Source organism: Nerophis ophidion, linkage group LG15, assembly GCF_033978795.1.
Source record: "Nerophis ophidion isolate RoL-2023_Sa linkage group LG15, RoL_Noph_v1.0, whole genome shotgun sequence".
Lineage (NCBI taxonomy): Eukaryota > Metazoa > Chordata > Actinopteri > Syngnathiformes > Syngnathidae > Nerophis > Nerophis ophidion.
In genome coordinates, this window is record NC_084625.1 from 18,042,771 (window position 1) to 18,067,415 (window position 24,645).

Sequence of the window (24,645 nt, forward strand, 5' to 3'; positions counted from 1 at the left end):
AACGAGCAGATCGTAGCAGCACTCGCCCAGCTACAGGAGGACATGCGGAGCGTCCTGGAGAGGCTGCATACCCTGGAGGCCCTCACTGCCACCCAGGTAAAAAGCAGGGTGCAAGACTAATTTTTTCACTAAAATGACATTTGTTTTGGAGGACGTTAGCACACACTACTTTACATGTAATATAGATAACACAAATGCTCACTAACTTATGAGCAATTAGTTGGGTGCGTCTGCAAAGACATTTTGCTTGATGTCGGCCATATTTTCCAATAAAGCTTGCTTGAATTTGACCTTACGTTTCGTAGAGATGGCATTGCGCTGTGTGAAATCTGGAGTCCCACCATGTGGTTTATTTGTCAGAAGGATATCAGCACAGCCAATGAAATAATGCTGCATTTTTTTTTACAAAATTTTCACTCTTGTGTGTAGCGGCTCAGGAGTACACAGGGTTTTCCTAATTGTGGCATTGTCTTTTCAGGCCAGGTCAGCAGCCATGTCTCCTGTCCACCTGTCAACGCCAGTCAGTAAGAAATATCAGGTAAACACAGCGATGTCCCTTGGCTCGTCATCTATGCTCCATCGGGTCTAAGTCTAAGTCTAGTGAAAAGAAGACAAAATACAATCGGGGCCTCTGTTACTCCCTAAACTCAGCTTAATATTCTGTGGCTAATTCTATACTTTTTTTACTCTGTGTGGTAACTAAAAAATAGAGATAGACCGGTTATCGGCGCAGATATTTGCCTATTTGACATATATTGGTATCGGCCTGTTTTTAATGGTACCAGTCTTTTTTTTTCTTCAACTACAAATGAACAACATCAGCAGATAGAACCCATACACAAATGATTCCTGTATCTAGCATTTAAAAACTAATTAGTGCTCAAGCACCAGCCCCTTTAACTTGCATGAGAAAAGTCCCCGCCCTCATCTCATACAGTGTTGGTTGTACACTACTTAGTTTTCAAAACTTCAATTTTTTTGCCTTAAAATCCAGTTTTTGTCTTACTTTCTCGGTTCCTTTTGGTTTGTTTTCACGACTGCAACGTTCAAGCCTCAGTCCACAGCACTCAGTGTGGGGTCGTTAAAGGAGCAAAGCTAGTTTCATGTTACGCGATGCAATCAAGTAACGTGTCAAGAGATTGATGTATGTGTTGACAGAAAAGATATCTCTGCCAAAATCCAAAACTTTACATAAACATATTGACAAATTGGAGACTTTTTATACAAGTAAAGCAGAACAAGCAGCAGCTGACACATTTTCATACATTCTGTACCATCCAGGAAGAAATGTCAGCCAGCTTGAATAATGTCTCTACTGTAAGCTATGTAAAAGGATAAAAACGTTCGCAATATTTCAGGGTGCCTCACAAGGAAACCTTACAATGTATTTATCAAATCCATTTATTAAATCCTATAAAAATGAGTAGGCAGCGAGATATTATGATGTAAAGAAATCCCATATGTTAACCAATGTTCCCAGGTTTCTATATTTTGAAATGGAAATGTCACTGTTCCTCTTAGACACACATACTAAATTAGCGCCACATAAAACATGTCGCTACTGGCCTAACGTTTCTTCAAAAATAATGTAAAAAAAACAAACCAACAATAAAGTCAGCTTTTTACTGACAAAAGGTATTAATGTTTAAATAATTTTTACTGCAAGTGAATATCTGCTCTGAATATCGGTTATGTACTAATAACTGGTATTGGCACTGACAAAAACATATTGGTCGATCTCTACTATGGTCACTTAATTTTTCCTATAACATGACTCATGTTAGCTTAGCAAGTTCATTAAAAAAAAAAAAAGAAAAAAAAAGTTTTTTCTCAATTTTCTTAAGCTGCTGCATCCACCTCATACTTAACAGTTTTGTCTTCTAGAACCCATCCTGGTGGCCTTTTGACATCTCTCCCACCAGTCTGGCATTCGCCATGGTCTGGCCCTTTGTGGTGCAATGGCTCATCAGCCTCTACCTGCAGAGGAAGAGAAGGTACTCCCCTTCCTCTTCACTTTCACACCCAGCATTGTGACTTGAATGTTCCTCTTTCCTCAGACGTCACAACTAAAACAACGAGCGTCAACAATGGTTAAAGTAGAAGAAGAATCGTCCCGGTGACTTTTGGCAGCATTGACATCCACTTGCAGCCCAGTAATCCTTTATTTTTGCACTAAAAGGAAGAAAGGCTTGAGAGAACATGTCCGGTGTGTGCATGTTGTACTAAAAAATGTTTTTTTGCGGAAAAAGGTCCATAGAGTGGATGATGGCTGTTTCCATAGAAACTAGGGCTTCTTTGCACAAGTGGGCCAGATATTTTTGATGTGGTTTTAACTTTTCACTTAGTTGACCAAGCAAAGCTTCTAAAATGTTATAATGACTAGATAGGAAAACCAGAATGTGAGGATAATATATGATTACATACTGTAATAAGTGATATTGTTTGTAATTCTCAGTTCATATTTATTGCTTTTAGCAACTCGATCAACTGGCAAGCTTATTGTTAAGGTTATATCGTCCACATAGAAGTGCCTCAACATCCATCGCACACATAATGGCTCTCATGTTCACATATTGTTGCATTCTAGTTCTGGACCAAATCTACCATTTGCTTGTCATCAATGTTTTTCTATGTTGTCTAATTGTGTGACAATATAATGTAGTGACAGACGTACAAACTGTAAATTAATGCGATATTGTTATTGCGTGATATATGTATATAATACAAAAAAATCTATTTACATAAGGTCTGCACTAATTTGTTTAAGAGCAATTAAGCTGTAATAAAATGTACACAATAGTTTTTACTGAAAGCGCTGTGGCCCTCTCCCTGTGGATAGAGCGATCTATGCATGTCCTAATCTAAGCCTCTAATAAAAGTTTCATAAAATGTCTGGTGGGGTTTGCTTCAGCACGCACAATTGACTTTATTATTTATTGGGGTGTTGTGAGCAGGGTGACGAAGTACAACATGTTACATTTTATCTGCATTTTTTCCTGATCGTTGCAGGAAGATCATAAAAACAGCATTAACCGTCTTTGAAAAGCACGCAGCTGAACCAAGAAAATAAACAATCGGTAAATATATTAAAAGTTCTTTAACCGCCACCGGTGCGGCAACAAATATGCGATACAGACAAAAAGTGCCCCATTTACACACACATCACAGGAGAGAAAAGGAAGTCGGTAAAATAAGAGCAAATTGCCACAGCTAATTTACTATGGCATAAAAATGTAATTATTGCACATAAGTTTTTTTTTTAACAAGGAGGATATAATTGACTAAAACTACAGACTGAATCCCGACACAGCGATGTGCTGAGCGTTGTTTCTTGCCTCAAAATACGACGTGTCCGTCTCATCCTTGGGCTGCGGAATGAACGGCATTGGCTGGTTCTGCAAGTCCTCCCAGTCGCATCCCTCAAACAGCGGGTGGCACTTCAGTTCTGTTGGGACAAAGTGACAAAGCATTCAAATCTAAAAACAATGAATGACTTAACGGACAATTAGTTGCCAATCCCCGCACACATGTTGCCACAAACGTGCTTGCCAGGTCATTAAAGGGGTTGTACAACATTTGATGACTCATCTTAACGTTACTGTGCGTTGTTTTGCATTGTAGCACATTGAGCTGTGGGCGCAATGTCAAGTCAATCCCAACTATAGATTAGATTTATTAACGGCACCATCATGTGGTGTATGTTAGAAAAATAAGAGCACCGGCAATACAGTTGGGATGCACGATATGACATCTTTTACCCTACTGTGTGCTGCAGCTCAGAAGTGGAAGAGTTAGCTTACACAAACATATACAGTGACACAGACCTCCATTTTGTCCCCATATTGAGCTCTTGCACTAAAACTGTGATTGGCTTTCTGTACACAAAAACTGTCAAGACAAATATGATTTCGATGTACCCTACCCAGGAGATGGACAATACAAACCTTTGAGTCCTGCTCGTTTAGTTGTGTCCATAGTCAGCAGTTTTTCAATTGTATTTCTAGCTTCATCCGACAGTTCCTCATCTGCATCGGGCCACGGGATGTCTTAAACCATTAAGCAGGAGAGCAAAAATTAAACATTTCTGTTTTGTAACTGAACACATGGTCGCAATAAAACAGTATTTTAACAACCGTAATACCTCTTAAAATTCCCACAAAAACTTTGATGGGCTTGCAATCTATGCTGTGAACCTCTGGCCTGTGATTGATTGAAGCTTAATTATCATAAAACGTTAGCATGCTAACTTTAACTTGCTTGTTATAATATGAACAGTTAGCATACAGTACTAACATGAGACAAGCCTCGAAATCCATGAATTTTAGGTTTAAATTATAAAAAATAAGCTAAAATGCTAGCATAAAACATTGGCATGTTAATGTTTGCTTGATAAAATAGGAACGGTTAACATACTTAGAAGATGGCTCTAAGAATCAAAATCCATGACTGTAGCTTCAAATGAACAAAACTAGCATAAAACATTAACATCCTAACGTTGACACAATAAAATAGGAAAAGTTCCCAGACTTTTAAGAGGGCCCCAAGTGTTAAACAATGAATTTTAGGTTAAAAAAAATAACATTTGATAAAAAATTACAGCATAAAACATTAATATTCTAACAGCATGTTATAATTGGAACAGTAAGCATACTGTACCTACAAAATGGTGAAAGGTATCAAATTCCACTAATTTAAGGCTTTAAGGATTAAAATGTTGGCATGATAACCGGAAAAGTTAGTGTACTTCTAAGATGGTGGCAAGTATAGAAAGCCATGATTTTAGGTTTAAAATAATTAAATGTTAGGCATACAAAATTAGCATAACAAGAAAAATGTGCGTACTTTTACGATGTCAAGTATCAAAAGCCATGATTTTTAGTAAAATTTACAAAAATGCTTGCATAAAAAGTTAGCATGCTAACATTGAAATGCTAACGTAGGAGAAGTTAGCATATCAAGTATCAAAATCAATTATTTTAGGGTTTGTAGAAATTCAACTAAAATGCTAGTAACCAGATAAGAGGAAATATCAAAAGTGGTAAGGCATTTGTAAAATGTTCCAACACCATGTCTGTTATGTGTTTGTATTTTTAATGAGTAAAATAGCAAAACATTTTAATTGCTAATAGTTAACATGCTAGCATCCAGCAAGATCGCATGGACTGAATGTACTGAACATTCAGACATGGGAAAAGTTCAAATCTGTTGAGAAATGAAACTATGAAGAGTTAATGTCCCCTGCCTTTTTATGGGAAAAAACAAAAAACAAAAAAAAAGCCCACCATTGTAAGGGTGCGTACCTTATCAATAGAGCCAAGTGTATCTAATCAATGGACCAATTGAGATTGTTTTTCTTTAATAGCATCCCCATTGTAACACAAAATGTTCCAAATATGAAGTAGCACTGTAGGCGCAATTAAGACCTTTTCCACAATATTAGATATGTTGAGGTTCGTTGGTCGTTTTGTCCCGTATTAAACACGCTAGAATAAGAGCGAAGAATAAAGGATAAGTTTAAGCAATAATAATATTGGCTGCTTGCTCCCCAGCAGGCCCATAATTATAAAAATAATACAGCCCACCTCTTTTTAGTATATTCTGGAATACAAGTTGAGGCGTCTCGTCGTTGAAGGGCGGCACGCCTGTGAGGAACTCGAACAGGCACACGCCAAGCGCCCACCAGTCCACCATGCAGTCTGGACAGTGAGAAAACACGCCAGTTAAAAGATTAGTGTTAGTGTAGATCAGGGGTAGGGAACTTATGGCTCTTGAGACAGATGTGGCTCTTTTGATGACCGCATCTGGCTGTCAGATAAATCTTAGCTGACGTTGCTTAACACGATAAGTAATTAATAATTCCGCTGGTAATCAGTTAAAAATAACGTTCAAAATATAAAACATTCTCATGCATTTTAATCCATCCATCCGTTTCTATCCCACCTGTTCAAGAAGTCGCATTAATGGTCAAAAGTATTTTATTTATTATTGGTTACCTTCAGAATAACAATGTTATTAAAAAGAATAAGAGATGCACGCATTTAGTTGTTGTAATTAGGGAAAATTCTCGTCAGAGCGTGGGACGACACTGTACAAGGGTACAGGTCTACGCGTTTCTCCTCATTGAGCTATATTGAATTTAGTCTCTGTTTAATTCCTTGCTTCTTGTCTGTTTAATAGATGTCATCAGTTATTGAACCTGACAGTTGCATTCAGTGTTAAAAATATTATACGGCTCTCAAGGAAATACATTTTAAAATATTTGGCTTTCATGGCTCTTTCAGCCAAAAAGGTTCCCGACCCCTGGTGTAGATTGACGGCATCGTGGAACAGCTGTTATAGCGCTCAGGAGAACCAGCCTAGTTTTGGATCTCGGGCTTCATTATAGATACATATCTCCTAAGTGTTGTTGCAAAGATACATTAGGGACAAAATAACTGTAAAAACACGTGTGATAATAAATAACATAGCAAATGGTCTGGCTGCGCAACATGCAATACAATATGAGAACTACAACTAAGTATCAATTACATGCTGATTAATGTTAGTTAGCAAATGCGAACATTTAGCAAGAAACAACATTTCTTCAATACCTATACAAAGCCCCTAGGTGGCAGTATCCTTGTGCAAGTATGTTTCTGTTTCAGAGCGTTCATCAAAGCCTGTATGCCCATCCATCCATTTTCTACGGGAGGCGCTGGCGCCTATCTCAGCTACAATCGGGCGGAAGGTGGGGTACACCCTGGACAAGTCGCCACCTCATCGCAGGGCCAACACAGATAGACAACATTCACACTCACATTCAAACACTAGGGCCAATTTAGTGTTGCCAATCAACCTATCCCCCAGGTGCATGTCTTTGGAAGTGGGAGGAAGCCGGAGTACCCGGAGGGAACCCACGCATTCACGGGGAGAACATGCAAACTCCACACAGAAAGATCCCGAGCCTGGGATTGAACCCAGGACTGCAGGACCTTCGTATTGTGAGGCAGACGCACTAACCCCTCTGCCACCGTGAAGCATGTATGCATTATTCACTAATTGAGCTGAAATGCAAAAAGTGTGATGACGACCATTGTAGAGGAACTGAAAGTTTTTACGACACAGGAAAGAGTCTCGTTGCTTAACATACAGTACAATGAGCGTATTAAAATTTAAAGGCACGGATTATTATTAGCAAGCAGACTGCTAACTACTCAAATCAAATCAAGCTTTATCCCTCATTATCACATACGTACACATGGACACGTGTACCAAACACAAACACACACAACATACACACATTTGCAACTATATGGACCAATGATTGCATGTCTGAGTACAGAGGAGACATGTGAGTAAACACTATCACAGGAGCCATCTGCACCAGGAGATGGTCAGACTATGGCCACCAGGACGCTGACACAAAAGCGCCCCCACAAGCACGGCTGATAACCCCTGAGGCAGATGGCTCATCTGATGAACATTGGAAAATAAAAATTATAAAACTTTTAAAATAGTAAGAACCATGTGTAAAGATAAAGAATAAAATACAAGTAAGACATATGAAGATTAATATAAAAAAAAAATATTTATATATATATATACATATATATATAGAGAGAGAGGAAATAAATATAACTAAATCAAATCTTGTATAACTAATAGGATACAAAGTAAATATAGGATAAAAAGTAAAATACAAATTACTTCAATAAAATAATTAATACCAAAACCAAAAGGTGGGTCTTAAGCCTGCTCTTAAAAACATGAACATGCTATTACAACTCCAATAGGGGTCCCTCTCCAGTAGGCTTCTTATGGTTAGTAGCTTTACTTTATTTCAGTTTTATATGACGAGTACAAATGTTAAAATATGTCTGTAAATATTTCCTGTTTGATTCTTAAACAAATTACATCATTGGCAATTAGAACAACCTGTACTCGCATTAGCAGGTTCCATTGCATGTGAAATCCAAACAAAAAGCATTAAAAGCAGCATAAATCCTTTAAAAATGACCAGTAAATATATATGTATAATTCCCATCATGGCATCACCCATCATGAATATTCATGAGACATTTGACAGCTGACAGGGAACAACACTACAGAGGGTCCATATATGAAATAGTCACATTTTGAATATTAAATTGTTTGCTGTCAGTGGCTAAATGTCCCACAACTATGCCCCGCCCCCCCAGATGAGCAGCTTCCAAAAAAAAAAAAAAGCAAGCCTAACTTTGATCATATTAGTGTGAGCTCCATGTTAAAAGATCATAGCAACCCAGCTGTTTGACACCTGCAGCAGTCACGCAGGTAGAAGCTGACCACCTGATCCAAAATGGCAGATTTACATCAGTAAGTGTGCGTTAGCAGCAAGTGATCAAACATGCTGGCAAAAAAAAACAAAAAACACCCTCCTTCTCCTTACTTACCGCCCTGTGACATCCCTGAAACTCACACACAAGTCACACAAAGTCAAAGGAAGGAAAGGAAACAAAACTCCCGCTTGCTCCCTTCAGCGCTTACCGTGAGGCTTCGCCAAAAGGAGTTCCGGAGCCAGGTAGTCTGGGGTGCCTAAAATGGGCGCCTCCTCGACGGGCAGCTGCCCCCTTCGCACGCTTTTTGGCGTCCTGAAGGGGGTGTGGGAGGTCGACGTGGCCTGAGGAGTCTGATGAGAAAATATCGTCAGAGATAATACATCGTCATAATCATGCAATTGTGTTTGCAACCAGCAGAGGTGCTGGATGATTATTTTCCTAAGCGGTCCACTAAAAGGTCCAAAATAATGCAAAAGTGATTTTTAAAATGTTTTATGTAGCCTGTTCATGAACATCAGATTCAACAACTTTTGAAACAAGAGGCACTCAAACAAAAGTGGAACTTTTTCCTTGTCAAGACAAGAGCTTTGTTGAAAAAAGAAAGAGGGAAAAATGAGGCTTTGCTACACATCTGAACAAGGTGGTCTAGCTTAGCATAATGCTCAGGATGTGCCAGTTGATCAGCCACTGATCACTATCCTCTGGTTTTTGTGAAATCGCCATTGTGGATTGATACATATTAATACCGATCATAAATGCCAATGTTCAGTGGCTGACACTAATTATTTACTCTATTTTTAATCCACCAGCTGACAAACTAGCAGCTGAATATGGATCTCCATACACAGTGTGGCACCACTCCACTAAGCTAATTAGAAATCACCTCCATTATGGCAAATAAACTTAATTTTTTATCTTATCACGTATTGTTTTCACTGTGGGGTGGTTTGGCTCGGTTAGTAAAACGGATGTGCAAGCAACGTGAGGCTTCCAGGTTCGATCCTTGCTACTGCCATCCTCGTCACTGCCGTTGTGTCCTTGCACAACACATTTTACCCACCCGCACTGGTTTTAATGTAACTTAGATATTGTGTTTCACCATGTGATGCGCTTTGAGTCAATCAGCAATTCAGAAAGACATGCGAGAGGTCACCAACTACAGAAAAAACACACCTAACCCTGCAGGGAACAACAGACTGGCTGAGGAACTAAACGGTTTCAACTGCAGGATTTCACACCCATGACAATCAGCAGAAAGGATGTGAGCCAGCGCTTCAGAAACATCAATCAAACAAATAATATTTTAATAGCCCTTAATCACAAATGTCTCAAAGGGCTCCACAAACTACAACGACAACCTCGGATCGGATCCCACATAAGGGCAAGAAAGAACTCAACCCAATGGGAACAATGTGAAACCCCCCGGGTGAAAACAAAAGACCAGAAAAGGTCTAGGACCAGACAATGTGTCCCAAACTTCCCTGAGAGCCTGTGCAGATTTTCAGCTCATCACTGGAGCTGTGTGAGGTGCCCTCTAGCTTCATCATTATCCCAATCTCAGAGAAACCTGCCATCACAGGACTACAGACCCTTCGCCCTGACATCTGTGGTCTTGAAATCCTTTTAGAGACTGGTGTTGACCAATCTGAAGGACATCACAGATGGACCTGATGGACTCCCAGCAGTTTGGGCAAACAGGTCGGTGGGGGATGCAGTAAACATGGGACTGAACCACATCCTGCATCACCTTGACTCCCCTGGGACCAACGCTAAGATCCTGTTCGTGAACTTCAGCTCTTCATTTAACACCATTGCCTCAGATATCCTGCACAATAAACACCCAGCTCACAGTGCTGGCTTACACCTGGTTGTGGATCTCCAACTTCCTGACTGAGAGGAGGCAACAGGTTAACCTGGACAATCAGCACTGGTGTCCCTTTGGAGGGTGTTCTCTCCCCACTGTTCTCCCTCTACAGCATGCCTGGTCAATTATTTTGAGTCGGGGGCCAAATTTATAGCGCCTATCTCAGCTGAAGCACAGATTCCACCCATTGAAATATGTTGTATAGTTCAAGACTATGGTAATTTGAAAAAACATCAAAGCACATCATAAGGGCAGCTATATTTTTCATCTTAAAGATCTAAAAAAATTATTTTGGGGAATGTCCGGCGGGTCAGATTGAAAAGCTTAACGGTCAGCATGTGGCCTCCGAGCCTTAATTTGCCCAGGTCTGCTCTACAGTCTACACCTCAGGGGACCCTTCATTGGAACTTTTGAAGGCCGCAAACGAGGCCCCCGTCATCGGTCTCATGCAGGACGGTATAGAGTCAGTCTACAGACGAGGTCTAACAACTGGCTCTCTGGTGCAGTCAAAACCACCTGAAACTGAAATCACTGAAGATCGTGGAGGTGACAGTGGACTTCAGGAGAAATCCCCTCACCATTCTGAACAGCACTTTGCCCTACTGTGGACACTTTCAGATTCCTGGGATTCACAATCTCACGAAAATTAAAGTGGAACTGCTACATAGACACAATGATAAAAAAGGCACAGCAGAAGATGTACTTTCTGCGTCAGCTCAAAAAGTTCAACCTGCCCCAGGAGCTGCTTAACATGTTTTACACCTCCAACATTCAGTCTGTCCTGTGTACCTCAATCACTGTCTGGTTTGGATCGGCAACCAAGCTGGACAGACACAGACTGCAACAAAGATCATCAGTTTCGACTTTCCCCCCCATCCAGGACTTATACCGCTCCAGAGTCAGTAAACAGGCAGGTAGCATCACTGCAGACCCCTCACACCCTGGTCACAAACTGTTAAAAATTCCTCTGTCAGGCGTTACAGATCACTGTGCACCAAAACAAACCTTCATAAGAACAGTTTTTCCCCCAGGCGATCACTCTGATTAGCGGAGCCAGACCTGTTGCCAGTTACTATAAGTACCTTGACAAATGTCAGAATCGGTATTCACATTGTTTCTATGCTAGTGTTACAAGCATTTGTTGAAGGATTCCGCTGAAGAACATATGAGAATGGAACCCACCTGACAGAGTGAGCTGTGGGAGCTGGTCCTCTTCTGGACCGGCGTGACAGTGCCCGAGTGACATGGTACCTGCATGGACACATCCATGTTGTCCATGGAGGTGAAGCTGAGCCGCGACAGCCCTGATGTGTTGGAGCGGTTAATGGAGCTGCAGTAGCTTCGAAAGGCAACCACGGTTTTCGGCTTGAGGAACGAAGAGGACTGCTCCATGACATCAGCTGGGTCGGGAGGCAGGTTCAGAAGAGGGGACCTGGAGTCCCATTTATGGACAGAAATCGATGTCCCGCTGACATGAGAGGAGGAATCTTGTGGTTGTGATGGCACTTTGATGTCCTCAGGTGGCGCTCTGTGTGTGGGCGAGGTGTCATTGTCAACAACCAGGGACGTTTCCAGCACAGAGACATCCGAATCCATACTCAAGCTCCTGCAAACGGCGCTATCCACAGCCAGGAGCGATGTGAAACTGGAATCGGACAGGTCTTTAGTGGCGGCGTCGTCCAACATCTCCTCTTCCAGTTCGTGAAGGAGACGCTTTACCACAACGATGGGACTGGAGTCCTTGGGGGCGCAATCAGTTATCTCAGCTAGTCCGACTGTAGAAAAAGCCCCAGTGAGGTTGGTGTGAGAGCCAACGTTCTCGTGCGGAATCTCACAGCATCGTTTGTAGTGCGCAGTGCTCCTCTTGGCGTGGTTTTCCAACGGTTCTGGACTCATTTGCATGTCCGAAAACGTTCTCTTGACGGATGACAAAACCTGAGTGCCGTCTCTCCGCACGAGAGGAACAGGCTTTGTTGCTGACGGACCGCTGCTGGACTCATACCTTCCTGTCTTTACGGGGGACTCTTTGGATTCCGAATGTCTTTTTGTGTTCTCCTTGTTTTGCTCATTTTCTTTCTGCACAGGTGCAAAATGGCAGGAAAAAAAACATCAGAAAGTTTTTTTTTCAATGTTCTAACAATAATATGCAGCGGTGGGGAAAATCGATTTTTAGATGCATCGCAATTCGGACATGGACGATTAAAAAATCAATTAGTTAATGTGAATAATCGATTCCTTAAAATGTTCCAGTTCTATTCACACATTTAAAAAAAACTTAAAGACCAATGTTTTGAAAAATATATCACTCTTGAATGAACATTGTAGTTAATACTATGATCAATATTAATTAAAAACTAAATGTGAGATATAAATAATAATGGAAGTATAATTGTTTGTATATTACCGTATTTTCCGCACTGTAAGGCGCACCTTTAATAAATGGCCTATTTTCAAACTTTGTTGACATAGGGCGCATAGAATAGACGCTACAGTAGAGGCTTTTAGATGGAGCTGCGCTAAAGGGAATGTCAACAAAACAGTCAGGTCAGTCAAACTTTATTAATAGATTACAAACCAGCGTTCTGACAACTCAGTTCACTCCCAAAATGAATAAACAGCTGTTTTATTATTTTCCCCGATTAAATAAACACGTAAAAAACAGTCTCGTACTGTTACGGTAAATCCAACATTAGTGCAATCACAATATAGTAACACTCGAAATAGTGCAAAGCAATAATATATCAATAACTCAACGTTGCTCAAACGATAATGTCACAACACAACACACAAAATAAACATGTAAAGCTCACTTTATTAAGTTATTTCTCATCCACGAATCCCTCAAATTCTTCTTCTTCAGTGTCCAGTTGGGCGAATACGTCTCTCGTCGAAGTCGTCATTAAATGAGTCAGTGTCGCTGCTGCTAATGTTAAATTCTCTCGCTGCTGCTCTATTCCCATGTTCTACTGTGTGACTGATCGCCTTGAGTTTAAAATCTGCGTCGTAAGCGTGTCTCTTAAGAGGAGCCATTTTGGGGTCTTTTCATAAACACACAGAAACGGCACGCCTCTCGCAGTCATATATCCCAGCATGCACCGCGCGCTTCTTCTTCTATGGGGGAAAAGGAAGCCGGCAGCTGCTTACCGTAGTTGCGAGATCTGTTATGGCTCAATATTGGTCCATATATAAAGCGCACCGGATTATAAAGCGCACTGTCAGCTTTTGAGAAAATTTGAGGTTTTTAGGTGCGCCTTATAGTGCGGAAAATACGGTAGTATATAATTGGTGCAAAGGTTTAATACGTGTACAAGGATATTTCACATGCCTTTAAAGTCTATATAATTGAACTATGTTCATGTTGTGTATAATGTGTATTTATAATATGTTGTGCAAAGGACATTCATAATTTTCGGAAGTTCATTTTGACTTGATATTGTTTATAGCAGGGGTGCCCACACTTTTTCTGCAGGCGAGCTACTTTTCAATAGACCAAATCGAGTGGATCTACCTCATTCATATATATCATTTATATTTATTTATTTATGAAAGAGACGTTTTTGTTACCAAGTTAAATGTGTTTAATGATTATACAAGCATGTTTAACACATATTGATGTCTTTCTTTCATGAAGGCAAGAATAGAAGTTGGTGTATTACCTGGTTCTGATGACTTGCATTGATTGGAATCAAGACAGTAGTGATGATAACGCCCACATTTTTGAATGGAGGAGAAAAAAAGTCCTCCTTTCTGTACAATACCACATGAAAGTGGTTGTTTTTTGGCATCTTTTTTATCCAGCTTCCATACACTTTAAACGAAAAACATTGGCGGCAAATTCCGTGGCTTGCTTGATTGACATTCACGGCACCCGAAGGTCTTGTGAGATGACGCTGGCTGCTGCGAGATTATTATTAAGAAAAAATGACCGAGAGAAAGGCGAAAAACACTTTTTATTTCAACATACTCTCGCGCCGTACCTTCCGTCAAAACTCTAAAGGCCGACTGCACATTTCCTATCTTCACAATAAAAGCCCTGCTTCATGCTGCCTGCGCTAACAAAATAAAGAGTCATGGAAAGCTGGCGTGCACAAGCGCTTGTGCACGCCAGCTTTCCGAGACTCTTAGGCTTTTGACGGCAGGTACGGCGCGAGAGTCTGTTGAAATGTTTCTCGCCTTCCTCTCGGCCATTTTTTCATAATAATGATTTCGCAGCAGCCAGTGTCATCTCACAAGACCCTCAGGTGCCGTGAATGTCAATCAAGCAAGCTATGTATTTTGCCGCCAATGTTTTTCTTGTAAAGTGTATGGAAGCTGGATAAATAAGATGACAAAAACCAACCACTTTCATGTGGTATTGTACAGAAAGGAGGACTTTTTTTCTCCTCCATTCAAAAATGTGGGTGTCATCATATACTGTCTGATTCCAATCAATGCAAGTCACCAGAATCAGGTAATACACCAACTTATATTCTTGTCTTCATGAAAGAAAGACATCTATATGTGTTACACATGCTTGTATAATCATTAAACACTTTTAACTTGCTAACAAAACCGTCTCTTTCATAAATAAATAAATATAAATGATATATATGAATGAGGTAGATCCCCTCGATTTGGTCAATTGAAAAGTAGCTCGCCTGAAGAAAAAGTGTGGGAACCCCTGTTGTAAGGGATAAACGCTTGTTTAGAGAAACAAAAACAAATGAAAAACTGCATCAGTATACATAAATTTAAGGTACATCAATAATCGATTTTTAATCGAGACATAGCTCCTGAATAGTAATCAAATCGTGATGTGCCTAAAGATTCCCACCGCTAATATGTGTCCCTAAAGTTTGTTCGTGAGCACCACAGCCATCCATTTTCTACCGCTTGTCCCTCTCAGGGTCACGGAGGGTGCTGGAGCCCATCCCAGGTGCATTTGGGCAGAAGGCTGGGTACACTCTGGACAAGTCACCACCTCATCGCAGGGCCAACAGAGATAGACACCACATGAGAGAAAAATATATCATCTTAATCACTTATTTGTAGAGGTGTGAATCTTACAACAACCCACAATTTAATTCAGATCTGATTCTTGGAGTGACATTTTGATTTAAACCGATTTGTACAACATTCAAAAGGCTTAAGGAACTTTATGGCGCAGCAAGTAAGCACGGAGACGGCCCAGACAGTCAACCGTACATTTAATCATTTAGTTTTTTTCTCTAACAAATGGGCTAGCCTAACATGATGTCGCTGATTTAGCTCTAATGTTAGCGCTTTAGCGGACTTTCTTACATGCTTATATTTTGCTTAGAATTGAAATTGCAATATACAAATTAAATTATGTCAATTTAGCTGACGGTAGTGGTTTTAATACTACCTCCAATATTGGCAATAAAAGTTAAAGAGCGTTTGACTTTGTGTGACTTCTGGAGGCTACATTACATTGCAGAGGTGGGAATCTTTGGACACACCACGATTCGATTACGATTCAGGAACTATGATTCGATTAAAAATCGATAATTGATGCAACTTTAATTTATGTAAAATTTATGCCGTTTTACATTTATTTTCGTTTCAATAAAGAAACGTTATTACTTGCAACTGTAAAAAAAACATTGCATTTGTAATAAAGTTAAATTCATTCCCACATATATTAAATTAATGGAAATATGTGCAAAACTGGAACATAAAATAAAGGAGCTGGTCGGATCTCTCGGTGAGGTGGCTTGATGCCATCAGCTAAATTTTAGAACTGTCTGCATTACTTAATTTACAATAAATAAATCGATTACCGACGTTTACAAATCAATTTTATAATGTTCCACGTCCGAATTGCGCTCATCTAATCAATTATTTCCCCAACCTCTATTACATTGTATTACTTTGAAGTTTTCACATAAAAACTAAATTTTTTAAGATGTGGCGGCAAAAAACTGTTTTAGTTGGTTTAAATTTCAGCATCAATGCTACATTTTGACCATTACACTTTTAAAAGCTTCAATGCAGGAATATACCTATTTCCGGACACATTTGGAATGACTCGGATGAGCTAAAACATGATATGATTAATTTAAAAGGCTGCCTAACCTCCTCGTACTCCCACAGAGGGCTGACTCCTGCGTCTGCGTCACTGGTACTGCCTGCGCTTGTCGTCTCAAACCGCTTCCTCGTCTTCATCAGCGAGGGCGTCAGATTCTTTGCCAGGTGATGAGGACTGAACACGCGATTGTACGGCCCTGCAAAAGACACAACGGAGGTTCAACTTGGATTCAACTTAGGTCCCTGCCAAACTTGAAACTCTAAAGTGCACCTGTCGTCCACTGCAAGTGACCCGGGGAGCTTGTGGTGGTCTCTTTTGTCCTCATCAAGGGGGAGCCCAGAGAGTTCTTCTTTTGGTTTTTCGCTTTACTACAGGTCGCAGAAGAGAACGCGGCGGACATGCTGCGGCGCTTGGCTTTCATCACAGGGGTGTTCTGTGTTGGAGAAGTAACTTGTCATTAAGCACAGTGCATGCAAAATGACCAAAAAAAAAAAATCATACTTCACTCATAAAGCCAATGCAGCTGATCAAGGAGATGATTTGACCCGGCGTGCGGAAGTAATCCTTCTTGGGTTTTGGAAAGGAAGGTGTAGTAAGGATATCCATAAGTTTCAGCTCTGATTTAATAACAAAAAATAACACTAATGAAGAGGTGAAGCGATTAATACTTGTTACATTTTTGTAGTTTACTTTTGCACAATTCAACAGGACTGTTCAAAAAGGAGTAGGAAGAAGTAGATATTATTTAAACCAATCACTTCTCCATGTCAGTTACTGATCATTCCTTCCTACATTCTCTTATTTTACATGTTGACACAATATTTCCTTTGCCGTTTGTTCACTTCCTGTGTGTAAGACTGTCACTATTTTCTGACTAAACAGAAAAGAATAGAGATTGCCTAACAATAGATAGATGGTTTGTGCATTGATGAAGGGGAAAAAAAGATATTAAAAAAACAAATAAACTAACAAGCAAATACATGAAAAAATACTTATTTAAAAAAAACAGCAGTATATTACTTGTACAATATTAAAAATATGCCATAAAAAATATAAAATACAATTAATGACACCAAATATAATCGATTAGAATTAGTAAAGATATTTAGGATAAATATGAGATAGGCTCTAGCGACCCCAAAAGGGACAAGCAGTACAAAATGGATGGATGGAGTATAAATTTGGACATAAACATTTTTTAAATTAAGGGTTACCAAAAGGGAAATAAATAGAAAATACTGTACATATACATTAGAAAAATAGAAATATTTTTTACATGTAAAATTGTTTACCTCTGTCCAGGTTGACTTTGGAAAGCCCGAAGTCGGTTAATTTAATGTGACCCTCATTGGAAACAAGCATGTTGTCCGGCTTTAAGTCCCTAAAGAGATAAAACAAGGTAAACATTTAGTGGATTGTGAATATTTTCATTTCTTTAGTCCAGGCCATTGTATTCTCTGGGCATAAAAGCGACCACACCTGGACTGAAAGACTTAAAAGACGTTCCACTCTCCTCTGAGCAGGCTTAATCAGTTTGTGCTCAGACTAGAGCAGGGCAATATGGCTGAAAACTGTATCACGATATATAAGTGTTTTAAAATTGGTCGATATCAATAATTATTGATATTTCTATGACCTATCGAAAATAAAGACCAGGAAATTAATGTAAACAAATTTATCCAAATTAACCCTTTTCTGATTTTAATACCCTCAGCTATAAAGGCAGAAAGGAAAGGAAAAGTCAACACAAACATAGAAAACAATCAACGAAAACAAAATTCTGTAATTTTTTTGGAACACGTAACAACAAAATAAGGGTGCAAAAATAAAGAATGCGGCGAATCTGGTAACAAATGAAGGAAGAATTAATTCCCCCAAAAAACAGCACGGGGTCCATCGTCTGGCGGTGGTTTGGCTTCAAGTGGGAATATGTCGAACAGACAACCGTAATTTGTCAAGTGTGGGGCAAAAGTGTTGCTATATAAAGTGGCATTACTGCTAATATGTATCATCATTTGAAAAGTCACCTGCTAGAGAATTAAGAGTGCTTACTACACAACTATGGAACTCTTTACCTGACACTTTGAAAAGTATATCTGCACTTGTCACTTTCAAAAAACAAACAAAATTATGGCTAGTTGAGCAGCAATCATGTTCCCATGTTTAGTTTTTACTAATTGTTTTTTATATAGTCTGCACTTTGTGTTGTTATCATTATTATTGGCTTTTATCTAGTTTGCACTTTGTCTGTATTATTTCTAATGTCATTATTATCGACTCATTTTTGCCTTATTATTTTTATTTTACTATTTTAATGATGTTGGATCCGTGTTTTTGTTGTTGGGGACAAGTGTTGTAAATTAGCTTTGGCTACAAACACTATGATGCATACATTGGATAACTTTATCAGATGTCTATATTTTTCGTATCTGTCCCTATTTCAAATAAACCTTATTGTATATATATATATATATATCCATCCATCCATTTTCTACCGCTTATTCCCTTTCGGGGTCGCGGGGGGCGCTGGCGCCTATCTCAGCTACAATCGGGCGGAAGGCAAGGTACACCCTGGACAAGTCGCCACCTCATCGCAGGGCCAACACAGATAGACAGACAACATTCACACTCACATTCACACACTAGGGCCAATTTAGTGTTGCCAATCAACCTATCCCCAGGTGCATGTCTTTGGAAGTGGGAGGAAGCCGGAGTACCCGGAGGGAACCCACGCATTCACGGGGAGAACATGCAAACTCCACACAGAAAGATCCCAAGCCTGGATTTGAACCCAGGACTGCAGGAACTTCGTATTGTGAGGCAGACGCACTAACCCCTCTCCCACCGTGAAGCCATATATATATATATATATATATATATATATATATATATATATATATATATATATATATATATATATATATATATATATATATATATATATATATATATGTCATATATATATATATATATATATATATATATATATATATATATGTCAACACCTCCGTTTGGTGCAACACACCCACACCATCAAAATGCCGAGGTAAATATTTCCAGATCAACACCGTATGAAATAGTTATTTTTTAGTTGTAATTTCCTTCTCTGCATGAAAGTTTAGAATGAGCATATATTAATGCAGTATGAAGAAGGTTTTAATGTAGACAAATGGAATCATCATACAACTGTGATAATATGCATCAAGTGTTCATTCAAGGCTAAGACAAAATATCGAGATATCTATCATGTATCGCGATACGGCCTTAAAATATCACAATATTAAAAAAAGGCCAGATCGCCCAGCCCTATGTCCCACAAAGAATCGTTTTGCTCTTTAATTGGTGCAGGGCGATAGGTCGTCAAGATACAATGTTGAGCGTGAACGGATGAAGCCTGAAATGCGAAACGTCACCAACGATAAACAAAATAGTCCAGTTGTGATCGACTCAAAGCTCTTGAAATAAACATGCATTCTAAGTTAAAGGCCTACTGAAACCCACTACTACCGACCACGCGGTCTGATAGTTTATATATCAATGATGAAATATTAACATTGCAACACATGCCAATACGGCCCGTTTAGTTTACTAAATTATAATTTTAAATTACCCGCGGAGTTTCTTGTTGAAAACGTCGCGGAATGATGACGCTTTTGATGACGCGTGTTTGTGACGTCTCGGGTTGTAGCAGGCATTTTAGCTCAGCACCACTTGCGGCTAAAAGTCGTTTCTTTTCATCGCATAATTACACGGTAATTTGGACATCTGTGTTGCTGAATATTTTGCAGTTTGTTCAATTAATAATGGAGACGTCAAATAAGAATGCTGTTGGTGGAAAGCGGTGGATTGCAGCTGCCTTTAGCACCGAAACACAGCCAGTGTTTCTTTGTTTGTTGTGAAGCTATAACACAGAGCGGTCAAGCGAACATGTTTCTCTACGTCAACCAGCAAGTTTTTGGATGGGAAAATTGTGATAATAATTCGGCTCTTACCGGAGACTTCAGTGGATTATGGGACCTCCAAAAAGGCGTACGCCATGGTTTACTGAAGAAACTAGAGCTCAGAAATTATTATGTAGAAAGCTGGAACGCAAATGGCGCACGACTAAACTTGAGGTGCACCATCAAGCATGGAGTGATAGTTTAATAACTTATAAACGCATGCTTACCTTAGCTAAAACAAATTATTACTCAAATCTCATCCGCATTAATAAAAACGATCCAAAATTTTTGTTTAGTACAGTAGCATCGCTAACCCAACAAGGGACTCCTTCCAGTAGCTCCACCCATTCGGCAGATGACTTTATGAAGTTCTTTAATAAGAAAATTGAACTTATTAGAAAGGAGATTAAAGACAATGCGTCCCAGTTACAACGGGGTTATAGTAACACAGATACGATTGTATATACGGCGGATACTGCAAATATCCAAAATAGTTTCTCTCGTTTTGATGAAATAACATTAGAAGGATTGTTACAACGTGTAAATGGAATAAAACAAACAACATGTTTACTTGACCCACTTCCTGGGAAACTTATCAAGGAGCTTTTTGTATTATTAGGTCCATCAGTGCTAAATATTATAAACTTATCACTTTCCTCGGGCACTGTTCCCGTTGCATTCAAAAAAGCGGTTATTCATCCTCTCCTTAAAAGACCTAACCTCGATCCTGACCTCATGGTAAACTACCGACCGGTGTCTCACCTTCCCTTTATTTCGAAAATCCTCGAAAAAATTGTTGCAGAGCAGCTAAATGAGCACTTAGCGTTTAACAATCTATGTGAAACCTTTCAATCCGGTTTCAGGGCAAATCACTCGACTGAGACAGCCCTCGCAAAATTGACTAATGATCTATTGCTAACGATGGACTCTGATGCGTCATCTATGTTGCTGCTCCTCGATCTTAGCGCTGCTTTCGATACCGTCGATCATAATATTTTATTAGAGCGTATCAAAATACGAATTGGTATGTCAGACTCAGCCCTGTCATGGTTTAACTCTTATCTTACTGATAGGATGCAGTGCGTCTCCTATAACAGTGTGACCTCGGACTATGTTAAGGTAACGTGTGGAGTTCCTCAGGGTTCGGTCCTTGGCCCTGTACTCTTCAGCATCTACATGCTGCCGCTAGGTGACGTCATACGCAAATACGGTATTAGCTTTCACTGTTATGCTGATGACACCCAACTTTACATGCCCCTAAAGCTGACCAACACGCCGGACTGTAGTCAGTTGGAAGCGTCCATCCATCCATCCATTTTCTACCGCTTATTGTCTTAATGAAATTAAACAATGGATGTCCGCTAACTTTTTGCAACTTAATGCCAAAAAAACGGAAATGCTGATTATCGGTCCTGCTAGACACCGACCTCTATTTAATAATACAACTTTAACATTTGACAACCAAATCATAAAACAAGGTGACTCTGTAAAAAATCTGGGTATTATCTTCGACCCAACTCTCTCCTTTGAGTCACACATTAAAAGCGTTACTAAAACGGCCTTCTTTCATCTCCGTAATATCGCTAAAATTCGCTCCATTCTGTCCACTAAAGACGCTGAGATCATTATCCATGCGTTTGTTACGTCTCGTCTCGATTACTGTAACGTATTATTTTCGGGTCTCCCCATGTCTAGCATTAAAAGATTACAGTTGGTACAAAATGCGGCTGCTAGACTTTTGACAAGAACAAGAAAGTTTGATCATATTACGCCTGTACTGGCTCACCTGCACTGGCTTCCTGTGCACTTAAGATGTGACTTTAAGGTTTTACTACTTACGTATAAAATACTACATGGTCTAGCTCCAGCCTATCTTGCCGATTGTATTGTACCGTATGTCCCGGCAAGAAATCTGCGTTCAAAAGACTCCGGCTTATTAGTGATTCCTAGAGCTCAAAAAAAGTCTGCGGGCTATAGAGCGTTTTCCGTTCGGGCTCCAGTACTCTGGAATGCCCTCCCGGTAACAGTTCGAGATGCTACCTCAGTAGAAGCATTTAAGTCTCATCTTAAAACTCATCCGTATAAATAGACCTCCTTTTTAGACCAGTTGATCTGCCGCTTCTTTTCTTTCTCCTATGTCCCCCCCTCCCTTGTGGAGGGGGTCCGGTCCGATGACCATGGATGAAGTACTGACTGTCCAGAGTCGAGACCCAGGATGGACCGCTCGTCGGGACCCAGGATGGACCGCTCGCCTGTATCGGTTGGGGACATCTCTACGCTGCTGATCCGCTTGAGATGGTTTCCTGTGGACGGGACTCTCACTGCTGTCTTGGAGCCACTATGGATTGAACTTTCACAGTATCATGTTAGACCCGCTCGACATCCATTGCTTTCGGTCCCCTAGAGGGGGGGGGTTGCCCACATCTGAGGTCCTCTCCAAGGTTTCTCATAGTCAGCATTGTCACTGGCGTCCCACTGAATGTGAATTCTCCCTGCCCACTGGGTGTGAGTTTTCCTTGCCCTTTTGTGGGTTCTTCCGAGGATGTTGTAGTCGTAATGATTTGTGCAGTCCTTTGAGACATTTGTGATTTGGGGCTATATAAATAAACATTGATTGATTGATTGATCCTGTAGCTGTCAAAAAGGCAGCTGTGATCTTGGTTCCTCGGTTTCTCTCAGAGACACTGGCGTTCACCGCAGCCATCCGACTTTCAGGTATGACTTTAGAATCTCACTAAAATACTATTAAACACAATAAGCAGATAAGGGATTTTCCAGAATTATCCTAGTAAATGTGTCTAATTACATCTGAAACTCTTCCACTGCCGCCGCCCGGAGCCGTCGCTTTTTCTTTTTTGTACTTCACTCTAACTTTCCTCATCCACAAATCTTTCATCCTTGCTTAAATTAATGGGGAAATTGTCGCTTTATCTGTCCAAATAGCCCTAGCTGCTGCTATGACTGTAAACAATGTGAGGATGTGAGGAGCCCTACAACCCGTGACGTCACGCGCACATCGTCTGCTACTTCCAGTAAAGGCAAGGCTTTTTTATTAGCGACCAAAAGTTGCAAACTTAATCGTCGATGTTCTCTACTAAATCCTTTCAGCAAAAATCTGGCAATATCGCGAAATGATCAAGTATGACACATAGAATGGACCTGCTATCCCCATTTAAATAAGAAAATCTCATTTCAGTAGGCCTTTAACGTATGCTCACATACGCCTGTTTTGCAATACTGTGCCAATAACGACACTAGTTGAACCTGTTTCTACCTGTGGATAATCCCATGGCGGTGCAAATAGTCTAACGCAAGCGCAACCTCTGACGTGTATTTGACCGCCATGTCCTGGTCAAAATAGCCGTAAATATGCAGCAGCGATTTCACGTCTCCTCCTATGAGGTATTCCATCACCTGCAAAAAAAAAAATGGAGAGAGTCAAACCCTGAACTGTCTATTGGAGAGGTTTATTGTTGCTTGTGTTACCAGGTAGATTTTGGAGGCTGTCTGAAGGGAGTAGAAAAGTTGAACCACAAAGGGGCTTTTGCTCAATGCCAGAGCATCCCTTTCTGCCTTCATTTGACCTCTCATGTTTTTGTCCACCATTTCTGCCATCTTCATTGTCTGTAAAAGAATATCGATTTTGTTCCACTGAACCCCTCGTGGATTAATTCCACACGATGTAGAAGTTGAATAAATATATATATATTTACCTTGATGGCATATAAACGAGCGTTGCATTTCTTCCGAGCAAGATAGACTTTGCCAAAAGCACCGCGACTGATTGGTTTCAAAATAATGAAATCCTCAATGGTAGGAGCCTTTGGAGAGTCGGTGGCTTTGTTGTTCGTTGAAAGTTTGTGGTTTTCATCCGCGTCCATCTTGTGAGTGCTTCTAGTGTCTAAAACGAGCTGGCAGTTAGCGCAGAATAAACACGGTCATGTTTGCGCAGCAGTCACTGCTTTGTTTCAAACTTTTTGAAAAACGCTCTTCTCGGTCTGGGTCCTCTGATCTCGAGGTAGGTATACAAAGTAGATGCCTGTTCATAAAGCTTAAACCGCATATACACTGGGGTTGTTGCATATTTTAGGACATATATTTATGATGTTATATTTATTCATAATTTATATTTTGTATGTATTCACTAATCAACACTGTTTGCTTTCCTCACAAAAAAAAAATTCATCAAGCATTTTTAAAATTGTAACAGTATTAAACACATACTAATTTAAAACTTTTTGAAAAAAGCTCTTCTCGGTCTGGGTCCTCTGATCTCGAGGTAGGTATACAAAGTAAATGCCTGTTCATAAAGCTTAAACCGCATATACACTGGGGTTGTTGCATATTTTAGGACATATATTTATGATGTTATATGTATTCATAATATGGATTTTATACGTATTCACTACTCAACACAGTTTGTTTTCCTCACAAAAAGACTTTTTATCAAGAATTTTTAAAATTGAAAATGGATGGATGGAACAGTATTAAACACATTGTAATTTAAAACTTTTT

The 24,645-nt window shown here is 39.9% G+C and overlaps 2 protein-coding genes across 5 annotated transcripts in view; one reads left to right on the forward strand and one right to left on the reverse strand.

Moving 5' to 3' along the window:
- Window positions 1-2,893, forward strand: part of acbd5a (acyl-CoA binding domain containing 5a) — a 17,165-nt gene extending 14,272 nt beyond the window's left edge. For all 3 annotated transcript variants that reach the window (XM_061921622.1, XM_061921623.1, XM_061921624.1), the window contains 4 exons: window positions 1-96; window positions 479-538; window positions 1,885-1,994; window positions 2,058-2,893. The exon at window positions 1-96 is cut by the window's left edge and continues 110 nt beyond it. In XM_061921622.1, the coding sequence (XP_061777606.1) occupies window positions 1-96; window positions 479-538; window positions 1,885-1,994; window positions 2,058-2,070 (279 nt within the window). In that variant the 3' untranslated portion in view covers window positions 2,071-2,893. The remainder of the gene's footprint in view (window positions 97-478; window positions 539-1,884; window positions 1,995-2,057) is intronic.
- Window positions 2,133-24,389, reverse strand: mastl (microtubule associated serine/threonine kinase-like). Of its 2 annotated transcripts, XM_061921604.1 has the most exons (13): window positions 23,844-24,389; window positions 23,617-23,754; window positions 23,405-23,544; window positions 17,482-17,570; window positions 16,691-16,806; window positions 16,460-16,622; window positions 16,237-16,385; window positions 11,344-12,237; window positions 8,506-8,647; window positions 8,412-8,426; window positions 5,583-5,696; window positions 3,945-4,046; window positions 2,133-3,445 (listed from the first exon to the last, which is right to left on the reverse strand). In XM_061921604.1, exons 1-13 carry the CDS (start codon window positions 24,009-24,011, stop codon window positions 3,288-3,290), a joined length of 2,388 nt encoding a protein of 795 aa, XP_061777588.1. In that variant the 5' UTR covers window positions 24,012-24,389; the 3' UTR covers window positions 2,133-3,287. The 2 variants fall into 2 exon arrangements, with proteins under 2 accessions (XP_061777588.1, XP_061777589.1); XM_061921605.1 differs by lacking the exon at window positions 8,412-8,426 and having other exon boundaries at window positions 23,844-24,384.
- Window positions 24,390-24,645: the final 256 nt, after the last annotated feature.

Excerpts from the sequence above, each read along its gene's own strand:
- mastl (XM_061921604.1), bottom strand. The coding sequence starts at position 24,011 with ATGGACGCGGATGAAAACCACAAACTTTCAACGAACAACAAAGCCACC. Across the intron at positions 17,571-23,404 it reads CGCCATGGGATTATCCACAG|GGACTTAAAGCCGGACAACA; the intron begins GTAGAAACAGGT and ends TTATCTCTTTAG. Across the intron at positions 8,648-11,343 it reads CCCACAGCTCACTCTGTCAG|ACTCCTCAGGCCACGTCGAC; the intron begins GTGGGTTCCATT and ends TTTTCTCATCAG.